Source organism: Mastigoproctus giganteus, chromosome 13 (assembly GCF_048544385.1).
Source record: "Mastigoproctus giganteus isolate SK-2022 chromosome 13, ASM4854438v1, whole genome shotgun sequence".
NCBI classification, from domain to species: domain Eukaryota; kingdom Metazoa; phylum Arthropoda; class Arachnida; order Uropygi; family Thelyphonidae; genus Mastigoproctus; species Mastigoproctus giganteus.
The window spans coordinates 77798066-77818057 of NC_143587.1; the positions used below are offsets into that span (position 1 = coordinate 77798066).

The 19992-nt window shown below is 38.2% G+C and overlaps 1 protein-coding gene across 1 annotated transcript in view; it reads left to right on the forward strand.

Moving 5' to 3' along the window:
* Itpr (Inositol 1,4,5,-trisphosphate receptor) overlaps window positions 1-19992 on the forward strand; it is a 1293714-nt gene that overhangs the window by 914665 nt on the left and 359057 nt on the right. The window contains exon 40 of the mRNA XM_090387283.1: window positions 3488-3643. Coding sequence (XP_090243409.1) covers window positions 3488-3643 — 156 coding nt within the window. The remainder of the gene's footprint in view (window positions 1-3487; window positions 3644-19992) is intronic.

Here is a 19992-nt window from a genome sequence, read left to right on the forward strand (position 1 = left end):
GTGGTCTCCCATTCAGTGTGTGTTATTCTATTTATATTTGCCTGTGTCCAGCTCCTACATGGTCTATAATTTGTAGTCATTCTATTGCTTAATGAAAATTTTTGCATCATCTGTTGTAATCTCAGTTAGCACAGTTCTGCTATATATACCATATGTGTGAAAGTAAATGCACGTGTTGGAGACATCATTGCTCCATACTTAACGAAGGTTGAGCCAACATATTCTGATGGGTATCCGTGCTGGAAATCAGTGAGATACACTGCATTGTTTAACTCACTAGTATTATAGGAAGGTTTACTAAGATTGCCGGAACCAAGAGTAGAATAATACAAAAAACTACTTTTATGTCAGTGTGATTAAATATGTTTTTAATTCTGCTAGCTAATGTACTATGGAAGATTATGCATGCTATGGTCTCCAATAGGTTAAACATTTTTGATAAACTACGTGGGTTAGCAGCATATAAATATGACCTCATTTATTACTATGGGGAAGTAACTCCCTACCACAAATGGCTGGGCTCAAATAGTGGAGCTCATGTTCAAAGTTGGCTTCCAGGGAGTATACTATTTCTTTGCATTTAACACCATATCCAATGTCATGGGAAGAGCTATGTGAATTATAGTGTAGAAACTAACCTGAGCATGTAAGTTTTCTGTAGATACAGGTTAAAAAGGATGTTCCTTGGACAACAGTATTACGTTTTTAAATATGACCATGAAAAAAAAAAAAAAAAACCAAGGCATGTCTCTTTTCACATATATCTACAGAAAATGCAGATATTCAGGTCAGCTTTTGCACTATGATTCATATCCCTTCCCCAATATTAAAAAAAAATCTCTTTTATATGTATTAAATGCAACAAAAAATTGCTCTTTTGGAGCCAACTTGGAACACAAGCTCTGCTCTGCAGTTTGTACTTGTCTTGTGCTAGGGGCTACCTACCCCAAACCACTTTCAAGTAATTAATGCGGTCATATCACTTGCTGAATTGCTTGCCTTACCACACACATTTAACCTACTAGGAGACAGCATTTTGGTGTCCCTACCCTTGGGGTAAATGATGCAAGAAAGCAAGCTTATACAGTATCAGTCAAAAAGAAAAATAAATAAAAAAAAGCCAACACTTCCCACATTAGCTGCCCATCCCTTCTGACAGTTTTTTTTTTTTGGTTCTTCCTTTAATTTATTCAAACTACTCACCTCTACATCACTAGATGTGAGTGATGGAAGATGTACAAATTTCTGTACATCTTCCTTGCAACCATTCTTCCTCAGTTTGAACTTATGCCTCCTCCTGTATGTAGTCTGAACAAGTGGTAGGATTTCCTCAGCATTGAGTTTACTCAATACATTCAAAGCCTTAACACTTCCATCAGATCACCTCACAGCTGCCTAGTTTCCAGGTCCTGCAGTTTGCAGAAATGAAGCCTTACCTGGTTAAATTACCCATTGTTTCTCTCACTAATCTCATTGCTCTTCTCTGCACCTGTTGCAGCAGATCCACATCCTTCCATAAATGAAGGCCTCCAGATCTACTCCAGATGTGGACTTGATTATTGGTTTAAAGAATGGGATAACCACCTCCTTATCTCTGCTTGCAGAATTTCTGTGTATCATTGACAAAACCCCATGAGCTGTCCTGGCAACCTGTCCACACTGCCCAGAGAATTTCAGATTTAGCTGCACAGTTACCCCCAGGTTTTTTTGCATTCTCTACTTCCGTGAGTGTGGTACCACACAGTTTGTTTGTTAATCTGGGATTCCTGCTCCCCATATGAACAACTTTGCATTTGTCGATATTAAACGTTAATTGCTACTTCTCAGCCCATCTACCTAATTTTTCTAGATATTGTTGCAGTAGCATACCCTGATTACTGTCATTTACCACTTTGCCAACCTTTGTATCATTTGTCAACTTAGACATTATGTGTGATATACCTACATCACCATCATTAATAAACATAGAAAACAAATAAGGCCTGCTCTGAAACCTGGAGTACTTGACTAATAACATAACTCCAAGAAGAGCAGTGCCTGTTGATAACCCCTCTGTCTTCTACCAACCAAAGTCTCCTCTATCCATAGCAGTAACCTGTCTTTAATGCCACACTGCTCCAATTTGTACAGCAGTCTTTTATGTGCAACAGTATGAAGAGCTTTTTTGGAATCCAAGTATATCAAAATTACTTTTGCATCCAGTCAGAATGTTCAGACAGGTATGCCCCTTAGCAGATCCATGCTGTGACTACAGTATAACTGCATTCCTGTCTAGATGGTCTTGGTCTTTAAAGAGTGACTCCATTATTTTTGCTGTAACAGAAATCATGCTAACAGTTATGTAATTACCTGTGTTGCCCTTTGTTTCCACTTAAACAATTGGGAATACATTCACATATCTTCAGCCCACAGGGACCTTCTAGCATGAGTAGTGACAAATGATGCAAGAAAGCAAGCTTATGCAACATAATTCAAAACATCTTTAAGCTCATTGGCATAAAATTAATTTTTTGTATTATTCTACTATTGCCTCCATATTCAGAAATCCCGGTAAACACCCATACAATATCAATGAGTTAAACAACATAGTGTATCTCATTGGTTGCCCTGCTGCCTATCAATGATATATATTATATTATTTTACAACATGGTTGAGCCATTGTATTTTGCTGTCTAGTAAAATACATTTGCTCAGCATTGGTTAGGAAGACCCCTTGAGCTACTCTTGCAACCTGTCTGCACTGCTCAGAAAACTTCATGTGTGACTGCACAATTACCACCAGATATTTTTCATTCTCCATTACCCTGCAGTGATATCTCTAACATGTGCACTTACTTTCTCATTTTCACTAGGACTAGTGGCACACATAGTGGAACCTCACTTACTGAGATTTTCACCATGTGCCTGACACATACAAAAACCCCCTGTTAGATGATGCAAAATTTGATTAAGCTAAATAATAACTACAAATTAAGGAAAGTGTAGGCAATGCCCACAACCAAATATAAATCAGAGTATGCCTACACACTGAATGCCAGACTCCCTGTGAATTTTCTGGAATCTAATGTTTAGACAAAATTAAGTTTATTGACATCCAAGCCTTTAAAAATCTCTGTCCTTAATTGACAATGATAGTGGCCTTAAAAAGAGCTATTTCGTTTTCCTTGACATTTTACTTTTAAGGTCCCCCATGTTGTTTATAACAGTGGCGGGTACACACTCCAATGATGTGCACTTTGTGGGTATAGTACTTTTCTCTGGTTTTCCCTCCCTCAGGTTTCTTGTTCTCTTAGTTTCAACTTACCATATGGATTGTAAATAAGTAGAATTGAGAGGGGTTTTCTGTAAAGAAGTTCTATATCTCATATGTTTTTTTTTTTAATTAAATATTCATTATTTTTCATGATTATTTGTCATTGATTTAAGAAAAACTTAGTTTCTGAACCCTTATTTTATAATTAAAAATTTTATATTTTCTCTGATTAGCTTTGAAACAGAATGGCATTGTCATGACTGATGAACTTAAAGAACAGCTGGAAGATGCTGCAATGGCAACAAGCAAAGCCTATGCTCATGTTAGGAACCTGGGGACTTCTTCTTCTGGTACATCAAGTGACACTGATTTTCTGAATCTTGGTCAAGGTATTTTATTTGTATCTTTAGGAATAATGTACTGTGCTCATATGTTAAGCTGTATATGGATAAAAATTTTGCATTCATCTAATATCAATTAAGTGATAGTCATCAGAATTCTTAGGATGAATTATATCATTTTATAAATAATTTAACCGTTAGATGACAAGAATTTATGACCACATCGTAGTATCCAATCAAATTGGTCAGACAACAGTTCCCCTTAACAAACCCATGGTGTGTCTGAACTATAAATGCAGTCTTGTCTAGATAATCCTGCAGCATTTCTTTAACTAGCGACACCATTATTTTCCCCAGAGCAGAAGTTAAACTAACAGGTCTGTAATTACTCATGTCACCTCTCGATCCCTCTTTGTGAATTGGGGATACATTTGTACATCTCCAATCTGTGGGGACCTTCCCTGAATCCAAGGATGCCATCATAATCATGGCTAAGGGCCTGCTTACTTCCTTTGCTGCATCCTTTAATATAACTGGATATATCCCATTCACTCCAGGTGCTGACTTCCTTAACCTCAATAATTTACCCTCCACTTTACTTTCAGTTATTTCAAAATAATTTAACTCCCTGTTAGAGTTTGATAAGCTTCTGGATTCCGCTTCCCTACAGAATTTCTCATGTTTAAATGTAGATGCAAAATACTCATTCAGTTTATCAACTACCTGAGCAGAATCATCAACAATCGAACCTTCGATATCAAGTGGACAAGTTTTATGGGTTTGTTTTTTATATATATATTTTACAGATCTTTTTTTCAGATAGGTTATTTTTATTAAAAAATTACCAAAAAAAATACATAAAAATCAGAAACAACAAAAGGTATATCCATCTGTCAAGTATAGATGGTAGCTGAAAACTGTATTTCTTATATACTACAGTGGGTTAAACTTTTCCCTCTTTGGCTTTCTCAGGCATCTGGTTTCAGCGACTGTTCCTCTTTTTAGTGTCCAGCAGTAGTAGGCCATTATATTAACATTCCATCCCCTGTGTACCTTTTTCTTTCATTTCTTTTATATCCTGATGGGATCTTCCATATTCTCTTCACTTAAACTACCTAAATATTCTGGAACATAGTTGAGATGAGAATGAAAAAAGTGTACAACACTCATATTGCAGCCTAGTTTTCTGAACCTCTCCAGCTTGTCAATCACAATCATCTCATAATCTGGGCACTTATTGTATCAGAAAAAATTGTGTGTTACATTTTTAAAGCCAGTCCAAGCACAACTCTTTTACTTTGGTTTGGTGGATTCTTCAAATGCAGAGTCTGGCAGCAGCTTGGGGATTTAAGGTTCAACAAAAATTTCTGATTTAATATTTTCATATGTAAACAAAATAAATTCAGTGCAAACATACTTGAAACACTTTCCTTCTTTATTCAGTGCTTCAGTGACCTGTTTCAGTCTTCTAGTTGCTCATGTTTAATGTTCTTTGAACCTAGCATCACAAACTGTCTTGGTGACCACTTTTTCCTTTCCAAATGTTTATTCTTGCTCAGCTATCTCACTCACACAGAAAGTAAGTCATTTTTATGTAACCAAGTTAGCATTAGCATTAGCATTAGTAGAGGCATATGATGCAAGAAAGCAAGCTTATTCAGCATCAGCCAAAAAAAAAAAAAAAAAAAACCCTCTCCCATTTCACCCCTCCGTTCGTTCGAAATACCTGTCCAGTTGAGCTTTAAATTTGTTTAGGCTATCAACTTCAACAACAAGTGATGGAAGTCGGTTCCACCAACCAACCACCCGCTGGCCAAAGGCAAATTTCCGCACATCTATCCGACATCCGTCCTTCCTCAATTTGAATTTATGCCCTCTGAGGTGATTATTCTGAGAAAGATGAAGAATCCCATTGGCATTGAGCATGCTCAAACCATTCAAAGCCTTATACACCTCTATCAGATCACCTCGCCGGTGCCTAGTCTCCAGACTCTGTAATTTGCAAAACTTAAGCCTTTCTTCGTAAGAGCAACCCTTTGTTCCATTTACTAATCTTGTTGCCCTTCTCTGTACCCGTTCCAGCAGCTCTACATCCTTCTTGAAATGAGGCCTCCAGACCTGTATACAGTACTCAAGATGTGGCCTAACCATTGCCTTATACAAGGGAATAATCACCTCCTTATCCCTGCTAGAAAAATTCCTGTATATCATTGACAAGACACCATGAGCTACTCTTGCAGCTCGTCTGCACTGCTCAGAGAACTTCATATCTGCCTGCACAATTACCCCCAGGTCCTTTTCATTCTCCACCACTGTCAGTGTAGTACCGCAGAGTTGATACATTGCTCTGGGGTTACTGTTACCCATATGTAGTACTTTACATTTGTCAATGTTAAACTTCATTTGCCACCTCTCAGCCCATCTGTTCAACCTTTCCAGATCCTGTTGCAGCAGCATAGCGTCAGTAGTGTCCTTAACGACCCTGCCAACCTTTGTATCATCTGCAAACTTAGACATTAAACTTGATATCCCATCATCAATATCATTCATAAACACCGAAAACAACAATGGACCCAACACTGAACCTTGAGGAACTCCACTAATAACATTAGTCCACGTTGAGCAGTGTCCATTGATTACCACTCTCTGTCTTCTGCCACTCAACCATCCCCTTATCCATAGCAGCAATTTGCCTCCAATGCCACACTGCTCCAATTTGTGCAGCAGTCTTCCATGTGCAACAGTATCAAAAGCCTTTCTAAGATCCAAATATATAATATCAAAGTTATTCCCTGCATCCAGTTCTTTTGTGACTACATCATAGTATCCAATCAAATTGGTCAGGCAAGACCTGCCCTTAACAAAACCATGCTGCGTCTGAGCTATAACTGAATTCTTGTCTAGATGATCCTGCAGTGCTTCTTTAACCAGTGCCTCCATTAATTTACCTGGAACAGAAGTTAAACTAACAGGTCTATAATTACTTGTGTCAGCCTTTGATCCTCCTTTGTGAATTGGGGTTACATTTGCACATCTCCAGTCTATGGGTACCTCCCCTGAGTCCAAAGAAGCTCTCATAATTATGGCTAGGGGTTTGCATACTTCCTTTGCTGCCTCCTTTAATATAACTGGATAGATCCCATCCACCCCAGGTGCCTTTTTTATGTTTATCCTCAACAATCTCTCCTCCACTTTCCTCTCAGTTATTACAAAATCATCCAGCTCACTGCCAATGTTTACTTTACCTACATCATTCTCCTTCCTGAATAACTCCTCATGCGTGAATGTAGATGCAAAATACTCGTTTAGATTGTTAGCCACCTGAGCAGGATCCTCAACTGTTGAACCATCAATATCCAGTGGACCAATCTGATTCATCCCTTTCCTTCTCGAGTTCAAGTATGTAAAGAACTCCTTTCTGTTTTTCTTTGCATCCTTTGCCAAGGATTTTTCGTAGTCTGCCTTTGCCTGCCTAATCTCCTTTGTGACTTGGTTACAGACCAACTTATATCTATCATAGGCTTCCATGTCACCCATTAATTTGTATGTATCCCATGCATTTTTCTTCTCTGCCACATGTCTCATTAGTCCATCTGACAACCATTTAGGCCTAAACCTTGAACAATATTTCTTAGTTGGTATGTAAAGCCTGGTAGCCACCAAGATTAGTTCCTTGAATGCTTCCCATTTTGAGTTTGCTGTTGGTAACATCATCGGTTGGTCCCACTGTATAGAATTTAAATACTGTCTCAGACCATCATAGTCGCCTTTACGAAAACAAAAACCCTTCCCTTTACCTCTGATGGTAGTTACCTCCTTGAGTAAATCCCACTTCAACACACTGTGATCACTGCCACCTAGTGGTTCATTTATCTGCAGGTTCTTAATGCATGAAGAATCACTACTGATAATCAGATCAAGAGTATTGCTCCCTCTTGTTGCCTCACGAACATGCTGATGTAGAAAACAATCATCCAATAAATGCACAAAAGCCTTGCTAGTGTGCGAGTGACCAACCCACAAATTCCAGTCAATATCTGGGAAATTAAAATCCCCCATTATAAGACTCTCTGATTTACTGGCCCACTCTATTTCCCTGTACAATATATTATTATACTCATCAGAGTCATTAGGCATATAGCACACTCCTACTCTCAATTTTGATTTCCCTATGCTTATGTCACACCACACTGCCCTGTCCATCGATGTCAACTGGCTTCACTTCTTTTGACTTTATGTGTTTTTTAATTAATAGCATAACCCCTCCTCCCCTCCTGTCCTGTCTATCCTTTCTATATACATTGTATTCCCCAAATTCTAGTTCCGCATTACTTATATCTGTGTGACACCACGTCTCTGATATCCCAACAATATCTGCCTTTGATGTTTTGAGCAATACCTCAAATTCATCAAATTTATTTACCAAACTCCTAGCATTGGTGTACACGCAGGTATACATGCACCTGTTTCTATTCTTAGCTACCCTAACACAACCCATGTGTTTAATTGTAACACAATGACTACCAGCAGTCTCTGAAATATCCTGCATCTTGTTTTTCAGACTTCTGCTGATTTGAATAGAAGCAGTGCAAGAATCACTTCCACCTCTGCCAGTGGCTACTGTTAATCTATTAGTCCTTGTATCCCCTCCAACTAGCAGTTTTCCGACCCACCTAACACTGCCTCGACAGCATCAGCAAAAATTCTTGACTGAGTAGCAGAATAATAACTGTAAAATCTCCACACTACTAACCATGGTCCTTGTAGTGGATTTTTTTCAAAAGAAGCATAACATTTTTGCAGTTTTCTTTTAATTATGTAAAGCGGGCAACAGAAATCGATGGCTGTTTGTTTCCCTTATGGAGAAGAACTCCTATGATGCTTTCCTTTGATATATCAATAAATAGCTTTCACTTGTTGTGTGCTAGAAAATTTTGCGTACTTAATTTCATGTGGAAATTTGAAACTAGGAGATATAAGAAAACTCATGGCAAGAAACCATGGAAAAATACTATTTCCATAAAGTGCACCTAATTGGAACATGTATCTGTCATCATTAAAAAAAGGGGTGAGGTAACCTTAAAAGTAAAACATTAAGAAGAGCACAAGTCTTTTTGAATCACTATCAATACCATTTGCAATATAAGGATTGTTGAAAAACAGCAAAGACATCTTCACTTATGTAAACACCACTAGAATGAAGGGGATGAATAAAATTAGTACACTCAATACATACAAGTTTATGAAGATTAAAAAATGTCCAACATCAAATGTGTGAGAGCTATATTTCCCATTTACTGTAGTTGTATTGATCGGACAACACACTGTTGTCATTTGCTGTATTCACAAGGTATTGTAGACCGACTCATGTTTTCAGGAGCTCATTTTTCAATTCGAACAAAATTTCATGAGGCGTGATAGCATGAGCAGAGGAGTACATTTCTGGAGGTCACTACCATAAAATAATAAAAACAATTTTCAGGTCCCATGTTATTGAGCTCTTCTGTTAGTGCAATCTAATTAAAAACGATTAGTAAACTCGATCTTATTGAATTTTCGATAATATCGATAGCTGGAATTCTGTGGGTTTTTGCATTATTATGGTTAAATGTGTTTTCCTTTCCATGAAATCTTCAATCATATAAAAAACATAAATAAATTTTCATAATCTTCTGTTCATTCCTATTTTTTAAGCTTCCTATTTTTAATGCACGAAACTTACTGTGTATCTCATTTGTGTGTGCCATGTTCATCGTTATTGAATGCTTATCTTTTTTACCGTTTTAAATTTTACAATCCAAAAAAAAAAAAAAAAAAGTCAGTGAACAGAAATATCAATTTGTATGTATATATTACAGTGCTATATTTACTGTAATATTTATTTATTTATTTATTAGAAATTTAAAATGTTTAAACCTGTGTTAGAAACTTTATTGGGTTTCTAATTTTTTTTTAGTGTTTTACTTACCACACTGAACTTTTTTTTTTGAGTGCTCCGCCCCATCCCCAATTTTCTGATAAGCCCTGTTGTTTTTAATACGCGAAATGCCATAACACAGAGATTTTTAGGATCTTATATACTGTGTTATAGCAGAACTGACTGTGTTCCAATGTGTTATAACAGTAGCCTTATATAACGGGATTATGACGTCCTTATCTCTACTAGCAATTGTTCGATAAATCATTAGTAGGACACCATGGGACTTCCTTGCAGCCTGTCTACAATGTTCAGAGAACTTCATGTCTGACTGTATCATAACACCCAAATCTCTTTCCTCCACTACTGGCTTTAGTTCAACTCCACCAAGTGTATAAGTTATTTTGGGGTTACTGTTCCCCCAGGTGTAATACCTTACACTCTGCTGGATTAAAGCATAGCTGCCATTTTTCTGACCATCCCTGAAGTCTGTCTAGGTCACTCTGGAGAAGCTCTGCTTGGTTGTGATCATTAACTGCTCTACCAACATAGAGTAGTTAATCTTACATCATGTCCTCTATCCCTTCATCGATGTCAATAATGAAAATCAAAAACAACAGTGGTCCTAATACTGATCCTCGTGGAGCCCCACTTCTTATATCAACCCAATCTGAGGAATAACCATTTATCACAACCCTCTGCCTCAGGGCACCTCCGTAGCCAGGTGGGCAGGAGCAGCAGTGCATACACATGCTTCTTGATTAGCCCGGGGTTCGAACCCATGACCACCAAATACAGAGGATGCAGAAAGGTCAGGGAATGACCACCGCGTATCCCCGGAGCAATATGGCCTTAGTTGCTAATGCTCCTAAAAACCAAAATAACAGCAACAACAACCCGCCTGCCCTGAAGCCATCCAGCTATCCATCTAAGGAATTTCCCTGTGATTCCAACCTGTTCCAGCTTATAAAGTAACAAGTAACCACTTATGTGGGACTGGGTCAAATGCTTTGCTGAAATCCAAATAAACAATGTAGAAATTATTCCCTAAATCCAGCTCTTGAGTGATCCTGTCAAAATAGCTAACCAAATTAGTTAAACATGATTTTCCTTTTACAAAACTATGCTGAGTATCCTTTAGAATTCCATTTCTATCTAAATGATCCTGAATATCTCCCTCGATCATTGCCTCCATGATTTTCCCTACTACCGAAGTTAGACTGACTGGCTGTTAATGTCCCACTTCACTCTTAGAAACACCGTTATGTATTGGAGATACATTGGCACTTTTCCAGTCTAATGGAATCAATCCTGAGTCCAGTGATTCTCTCATAATTAGCCTAGTTGTATTAAGGGAGGCAGTGAAGGAAGTAAGCACACCTTTAGCCATAATTATGAGTGCATCCTGGAATTCAGGTGAGGTTCTATGGACTGGAGATATGCATATGTATCTCCAATACACAATGGGGAATCAAATACTGACACAAGTAATTACAGACCTGTTAGTTTAATTTCTGTTCAAGGAGAATTAATAGGGCCACTGGTTAAAGAAGTGGTGCTGGATCATCTAGACAAGACTGCAGTTATTATTCAGACACAGCATGGGTTTGTTAAGGGGAAATCTTGTCTCACCAATTTGATTGGATACTATGATGTGGTCACAAAGGAACTGCAAGAGAAAAAATTTGATATCATATACTTTTCAGAAAAGTTTTGATATTGCTGCAAATAAAAGACTGCTGTACAAATTGGAGCAGTGTAGCATTAAGGACAAGTTGCTTGTTGTTTGTTTGTTATTTGGTTTTTAGGAGCATTAGCAACTAAGGATTGCTAATGGGATATGCAGTGGTCATTCCCTATCCTTTCCGCATCCTCCGTATTTGGTGGTAATGGGCTCGAACCCCAGTCTAATCAAGAAGCGTGTGCTACACACTGCTGCTCCTTCCCACCAGTGGATACTGCTTTTCTTGGACTAATGTTATTAGTGAACTTCCTTAGTGTTTGGTTTTGGGCCCACTATCGTTTTCTATATTTATCAGTGATATTGAAGGAATTTCACCTTTAATATCAAAGTTTCTGATGATACAAAGGTTGTCAAGTTAATGACATAATGATGGTATACTACTGCAACAGGATCTAGAAAAGTTAGGCAGATGGGCTGAGAAATGGTAATGGAAGTTTAACATTGACAAATGCAACATACTGCATATGAGTAGCAGTCACTCCATAGTGGCTTCCCATCTGTGTGGTATTCCACTCAGGTAGTGGAAGGTGAAAAGAACCCGGGTGCAGTTGTGTAGACAGGCTGCCAGGATAGTTCTTTGGGTTTTGTCAATGATATACAGGAAGTTTTGCCAGAAGGAATAAGGACATGATTATCCCATTGTTTTAGACAGTGGTTAGGCCTCATTTAAGGACAGATGAGCTCCTGCAATAAGTACAGTGAAGGGCAATCAGCTTGGTAAGAAATGAAACCTTTACCAAGAAAGGCTTCATTTCTGCAAATTGCAGCATCTGGAAACTCATCTGTGAGGGTCAGATGTGCTTGAAGTGTTTAAGGCTTTGTACTATCATTATTAAAACTATGAATAGGATATCTGGTCAATGGAAGAAGTTTATTGAGTTAATGAAACAGAAGGAAATGAGTGGGAGAAAGAACTGAACCTTGGGCGTCGTCACCTGCATTAGTGAAAATGTTAGAAGAAAGAAGGAAACTGGATACCCAGTTTCAAAAATCAGTTAGCAAACCATAAGATGGAAAGTTATATAGAATATTTTATACCAAACACAATCAAAAGCCTTTGAAATGTCAAGAGCAACTACTTGAGTTTTGCCAAACTTTTCCATTGAATTTGTCAAAGTATGGGTAACATAAACCACTATATAACCAGTGAAATGACACTTGTGGAATCCATACTGGTGATCATTGATCTATTGGAAGGTTTCTAGATAGTTTAGGAGTTTGTGGATAATAAATTTCTGTATTACTTTAGAAAAAATAGAAATAAGTGCAATGGGATGGTACTTGGATGGTAGGGATTTTTCACCCTTTTTAAGGGCTGATTGGATATAAGCAAATTTCCAAGCAAAAGGATAAACACCTGTGGAATAAGAAAGAGAAAATGGGTTAACACACAACAGGAGTAAGTTCAGAAGCACAAGTTTGAGAACATGTGGAGAAATACCATCAGGACCTGGAGCTTTCTTGGTATCATGATTGTTCAAAATTCTTCTGACTCCATTTGACAGAACACTAAAATGGGCATTGAATGGAGTGTACTGGGAATGGTAGGAGATGGTTTACCGAGATCATCAATACACAAGTTAGAAGAAAAGTAGGATTCTACAGGTCAGCTTTATATTTCACTTAAGGAGCAATAGAGCCATCTTAGTTTGACAAAGGTGGGAATAGAAATGGGTAAAAGTTGCAGCCAATATCTTTTGCAGGAGACCAGAATGCTCATCTACCATTTAGATAAGAAGCAAGTGTTCTACTCTTAGCCTGTACAAAATCTAGTTGGACTGATTAATTGCTGCTTTACAGTTGTTGCGAGCTTTGGTGTAAGCAGAAAATGAACCTGGAGAATTCAATACAAATCAGTTGCGGTATGCAACATTTTTATTTTGAACAGCTTTAGTGCATTTATTGGAAACCAAGGTTTAGATAAATGACAAGATTTGAAGGTAAAGTATAGAATAAGTGATTTCTTCCCAACAAGAATAATTTCACTGACACGTTCTGAGCAAATGTTGACATCAGAAGAGGTGAAACAGTAATCCAACCAAGAAAAGAAATCTTGCAGATCATCCCATTTTGCATTCTTGTAATGCCAAATAACAATAGATTGAAAATGGCTACAAGAGAAAGGCTCAATTGGAGAAGAGGCCATCACCAAATTGGGATATGAGGATGCCCAGTGGACACACACTCACTTCAACCGTGTTCTTAGAAGGGCTGTTTGTGAGAAAAAGATCAAGCACATCAGCTGTTCAGTTGGGATTGTCTGGTATTCTAGTAAGTAAATGGACAATCTGTGTGAGGTTATTATTAATTGCCAAAGCTTCAGCATATCAACCAGCTGGAGTTGTGATCATTAAAATCACAAAGTAAAATTACCTCACTGTTAGGAAAGTTTTTGACTGGAGAAAGTGTACTAAGTGCCATATTTAAGGATTTGCACATTGGAGTTATAATCGGGGTTACTAACAGTCTCAACATTGTGACAGTGAAAGTAGAGGATTTTGCTCTCACAGAACAACCAAACTTCTCCAAATTTTGGCCCACTTGAGTTCCAGCAGTGTTTCAGGTATGTCAAGCTGGGCTTGCTGGCAAACCCAGCTTGGCATACCTGACAGCTTCAAGAATTGATCGATCAAGCTCAGTGCTGATGGAATTCATCCTCTTGCTCAGAATACAAACATGAGGGGGGCATAAATTCAAATTGAGCAAGGATATTAGCAGAATAGATTTGTCAATGTTTGTCTTTGTCCAGTGAATGGTTGATTGCTTGAACAAACTTCCATCTTGTTGATGCATAAGTTGGTAGATTAAATAAATTCAAGAAAGAACTAGACAAACTGTTTTAGGGAATGGATAGATGAAATGGGATTGTATTTATTTCTTTTTGGCTTATGCTGTTTAATCTTGTGTTCTTGAATCATATGTCGCTACTGTTGCTAATTCTAATATAAGTAAATACATAATCTGCCTTAGCTTGCCTAATCTCCTTTGTAACGTGATTGTATGCTATTTTGTATCTACCATATGCTTCTCTATTACCTAATAATTTATATGTATCACATGCATTTTTCTTCTCTATCATTTGTCTCAGTTCATCTGACATCCATTTTGGTCTGTCTTAAACAGTATTTCTTAGTTGGGATGAAAAGCGTAGTAGTTTCTATTATTTCCATGAATGCTTCCCGTTCAGAATTTTTTGTTGGTAAAATTATTAGTTGGTCCCACTGTATAGAATTTAAAAACTGTCTGCAACACTATAGTCTCCTTTATGAAAGCAAAAACCCCTCCCTTTACTCTTGATTGTCGTTACATCTTTAAGTCTGCTGACGAGGCTAGTGGGAGCCAGACGTGTTCAAAGCTGCTAAGTGGATTTTCTTATTTATTGATTTGAAATTATTGTTTTTCTAAAACTTTTGATTTAAATTTAGTAGTATAGCATTATATTGTGATTTTCTGATTAATCTGGTGTATTGTATTTATTCTTTACTCGGCCTTGTAATTGCATAAAAGTATCAGTAAGGGTATCATATCCACGTGTTCAAAGTTGCAGCTCTGCTGAACGAGAAGTTTTTAGCCATATTTAGCCGCTTCATTGACCAATTGATACATCAAATTATTTTCTATAAGTAGCTAATAGACCTAGTCAGGATCGTAGTTTATTCTGAATTGAGACAGCGAGATTTGGAAGATAATTAATACTTAAGTGTCCGTAGATTTACCGTTCGTAACTTGCGCCATTGTTATACGATACGATACAATGTTATATCCTGAACTAGATAGCATTAGAATAGTATAGTACAGTATATATAGTATAGTATATAATATAGTCAATTAATCAGCAAAATCTATTAATTTTGTTAAACTTCGTTGTCAATTAATTTGTACTTTTAACTAAATACATGTAACGACTTAGATTACAAACGTAACAGAATTAATTAATAAATAACTTGATATGGAAGTTATATAAAGGGAACTCATAGATAATATTTGATACTGAAAAATATATATAGCATTATAACTGTGTTGGGATACAAGTTTAGGGTTATAATTTTGTACAGAAATTGAAATTAAATCGAAATCATGACTCAGCCAAGAGCAGCAAAGCAAAAGGCTCAAGCTAATAGGAGTGCTGTGGCTCAGAGGAGAACTGAGGGGTGCAGTTGCCCTCTGAATCACAGCCTTTTAAAATGCACTGCTTGCATGATGTTTGTGGAACAATTCGGTACGGGACATGATATTGCCATGGGGGATGTCTTTGTGTGTGCACGCGATGCAAGAAGTGTAGCGAAATCAGGCGACAACCCAGCGTTGCTATGGGCCTATATGAAAGCTTGAAGGACAGGATGGATGCCCTCGAAGGATCTAAAGTGAGGGCCCATCAAGCTCTCGGCTACCCACATCAACGCCATAGCTTGCAATTGGTCATCACGCGACACAGTGGCAACTCCTAAGGCAGAATGTGCTGGTCCCACAGGAACTAGTAGTTGTTGTTGGCTCTATTGTCAGGTAAATGGGAATATTCTTTATAAAAAGGATAGGTGCAACAGGACCAGGGTATGTCTACCAGGACAAAGGTAGATGACGTTGTAGAGTGGATATCATCTTTTAAGGGCACAAAAGGTGATATAGTTGTACACGTTGGCACTATTGATATTAAGACCAGGAGACCAGCAGAATTACTTAACAAGTACAGGTCACTGTTGAAAAAAAGCCGTGAATTAGGGTTGAATTTGAAAGTGTCTGCAATTCTGCCCAGACACGATAGGAGGGAGTATATGATGAGAGCCTTGTTGATCAATTCGGCACTGGAAAGATTGTGTAAGGCTCAAGGGGTAGAATTTTTTTCAGCCTGGTCTGTACTTGTTAACAGAAGGGACTGCTTCTACAGGGATGGGATACACTTAAATAGAAAGGGTGCAAGAATATTTGCTGATGCTATCAAGGCGGTGTTAGGTGGGTTGGAAAACTGCTAGCTTGGGGGGATACAGGGACTAATAGATTGCCAGTAGCCACTGGCAGAGGCGAAAGTGATTATTGCACTGCTTCTATTGGAATGAGCAGCAGCCTGTAAAACAAGATGCAGGATATTTCAGAGACCGCTGGGAGTCATTGCGGTACAAGTAAACACATGGGTTGCGTTAGGATAGCTAAGAAAAAGAACAGGTGCATGTATACTTGTGTGTACACCAATGCTAGGAGTTTGGTAAATAAATTCGATGAATTTGAGGTATTGCTCAAAACATCAAAGGCAGATATTGTTGGGATATCAGAGATGTGGTGTCACACAGATATAAGGAATGCAGAACTGGAATTTGGGGAGTACAACGTCTACAGAAAGGATAGACAGGATAGGAAAGGAGGAGGGGTTATGCTATTAGTTAAGAAACACATAAAATCCAAGGAAGTGAAGCTAGCCGACATCGCTCGACAGTGCAATGTCGAGTCAGTTTGGTGTGACATAAGCATTGGGAGATCAAAATGGAGAGTAGGAGTATGCTATAGGCCTAATGACTTTGATGAGTATAATAAGAAACTGTACAGGGAAATAGAGTGGGCCAGTAAATCAGAGAGTGTTATAATGGGGGATTTTAATTTCCCAGATGTTGACTGGAATTTGTGGGTTGGTCACTCACACACTAGCAAGGCTTTTGTGGATTTATTGGATGATTGTTTTCTACATCAGCATGTTCGGGAGGGAGTAATACTCTTGATTTGATTATCAGTAGTGATTCTTCATGCATTAAGAATCTGCAGATAGAGGAACCACTAGATGGCAGTGATCACAGTGTGCTGAAGTGGGATTTACTCAAAGAGGTAACTACCATCAGGGATAAAGGGAAGGGTTACTGCTTTCGTAAAGGCGACTATGATGGTCTGAGACAGTATTTAAATTCTATACAGTGGGACCAACTGATGATGTTACCAACAGCAAATTCAAAATGGGAAGCATTCAAAGAACGTATTTTGGAAACTACTAGGCTTTACATACCAACTAAGAAATATTGTTCAGGGTTTAGGCCTAAATGGATGTCAGATGAACTAATGAGACATATGGCAGAGAAGAAAAATGCATGGGATACATATAAATTAACACGTGACATAGAAGCCTAAGATAGATATAAGTTGATCTGTAACCAAGTTACAAAGGAGATTAGGCAGGTGAAGGCAGATTACGAGAAATCTTTGGCAACGGATGCAAAGAAAAACATCAAAGAGTTCTTTATTTATGTAAACTCTAGAAGGAAGGGGATGAATCAGATTGGCCCACTTGATATTGATGGTTCAACTGTTGATGATCCTGCTCAGGTAGCTAACAAAATAAATGAATATTTTGCATTGACATTCACACATGAGGAGTTATTCGGTGAGGGGAATGCCAGATGTGTATTCAGCTCTAGCAGTAAGCTAGATAATCTTGTAATAACTGAGAGTAAAGTGGAGGAGAAATTGTTGAAGATAAACACAAGAAAGACACTTGAGGTGGATAGCATCTATCCAGTTATATTAAAGGATGCAGCAAAGGAAGTAAGCAAACCCTTAGCCATAATTATGAGAGCTTCCTTGGACTCATGGGAGGTACTCAAAAACAGGAGATGTGCAAATGTGACCCAAATTCACAAAGGAGGACAAAGGCTGACACAAGTAATTATAGACCTGTGAGTTTAACATCTGTACCAGGAAAATTAACGGAGGCACTGATTAAAGAAGCACTGCAGGATCATCTAGACAATACTTCAGTTATAGCTCGGACACTGCATGGTTTTGTTAAGGGGAAGTCTTGCCTGATCAGTTTGATTGGATACTATGATGCAGTCACAAAAGAACTGGATGTAGTGAATAACTTTGATATTATATACTTGGATCTTAGAAAGGCTTTTGATACTGTTGCACATGGAAGACTGCTGCACAAATTGGAGCAATGTGGCATTGGAGTCAAATTGCTCCTATATATAAAGGGGTGGTTGAGGGGGAGAAGACAGAGAGTGGTAATCAATGGACACTGCTCATCGTGGACTAATGTTATTAGTGGAGTCCCTTAGGGTTCACTGTTGGCTCCATTATTGTATTCTGTATTTATAAATAATATTGATGATGGTATATCAAGCTTAATGTCCAAGTTTGCAGATGACACAAAGGTTGGCAGGGTTGTTAAGGATCCTACTGACGCTATGCTGCAACAAGATCTCGAAAGGTTGAACAGATGCGCTGAGAGGTGTCAAATGAAGTTTAACCTTTACAAATGTAAAGTACTACGTATGGGAAACAGCAACCCCAGAGCAACGTATCAATTCTGTGGTACTCCACTGACAGTGGTAGACAATGAAAAGGACCTAGGGATAATTGTGCAGGCAGATATGAAGTTCTCTGAGCAGTGCAGAAGGGCTGCATGAGTAGCTCAAGGTGTCTTATCAGTGATATACAGTTATTTTTCTAGCAGGGATATTATTATTCCCTTGTATAAGGCAATGGTTAGGCCACACCTTGAGTACTGTATACATGTCTGGAAGCCTTATTTCAAGTAGGATGTAAAGCTGCTGGAACGAGTGCCGAGAAGTAAAACAAGATTAGTGAATGTAACAAAGGGTTGCTCTTACAAAGAAAGGCTCAAGTTTTGCAAATTACAGTGTCTGGAGACAAGGCACTGGCAAGGTGATCTGATAGAGGTGTATAAAGCTTTGAATCGTTTGAGCATGCTCAGTGCTGATGTGATTCTGCCTCTTGCTCAGAATAATAACCTCAGAGGGCATAAATTCAAATTGAGGAAAGACAGATGTAGGATAATGCGTAAATTTGCCTTTAACCAGCGAGTAGTTGGTTGGTGGAACAGGCGTCCATCCCTTGTTGCGAAAGTTGATAGCCTAAATAAATTTAAGGCTCAGCTGGACAGGTATTTCGAACAAACGGAGGGGTGAAGTGGAAGTTTTTTTTTTTTTTTTTTGGCTGATGCTGCGTAAGCTTGCTTTCTTGCATCATATGCCTCTTCTAATGCTAATGTAAATTCCACATCAGTACACTGTGATCCTGCAATTTAGTTTGTTTTTTATATCTGCAGATTCTTAATATATGAAAAATTATTGCTGATGATCATATCACAAGTATTACTCTCTCTCGCTTGTTGCCTCTCTAACATGCTGCTGTAGAAAAAGTCATCTAATAAATCAGAAAAGGTTTTACTATTGTGAGGGTAGTAGTGGCATGCGATGCAAGAAAGCAAGTGTATGAGCTTATGCAGCATCAGCCAAAAAAAAAAAAAAATCACACCATTCCCTCCAAATGCCTGTCCAGTTCCTCCTTAAATTTATTCAACCTATCAACTTCCACAACGACAGATGGAAGTTTGTTCCAGCAATTAACCACCCGCTGGCTAAATGCAAATTTCCGCACAACTATTCTACATCTGTCTTTTCTTAATTTGAATTTATGCCCCCTTAGGTTCATAATCTGAACAAGTGGAAGGATCCCATCAGAATTCAGCGTGCTCAACCCATTCAATGCCTTATACACCTCAATCAGATCACCGTGCAGGTGCCTAGTCTCCGGCCACTGCAATATGCAGAACTTAAGCCTGTCTTGGTAAGAGGATCCCTTCGTTCACCTCACCAATCTTGTTGCCCTTCTCTGTACACGCTCAAGCAAATCGACATCCTTCCTAAAATGAGGCCTCCAGACCTGTATGCAGTACTCAAGAGGAAACAATAGACTGACAACCTATAAGTTTAAACAATATCTGAAAACTTA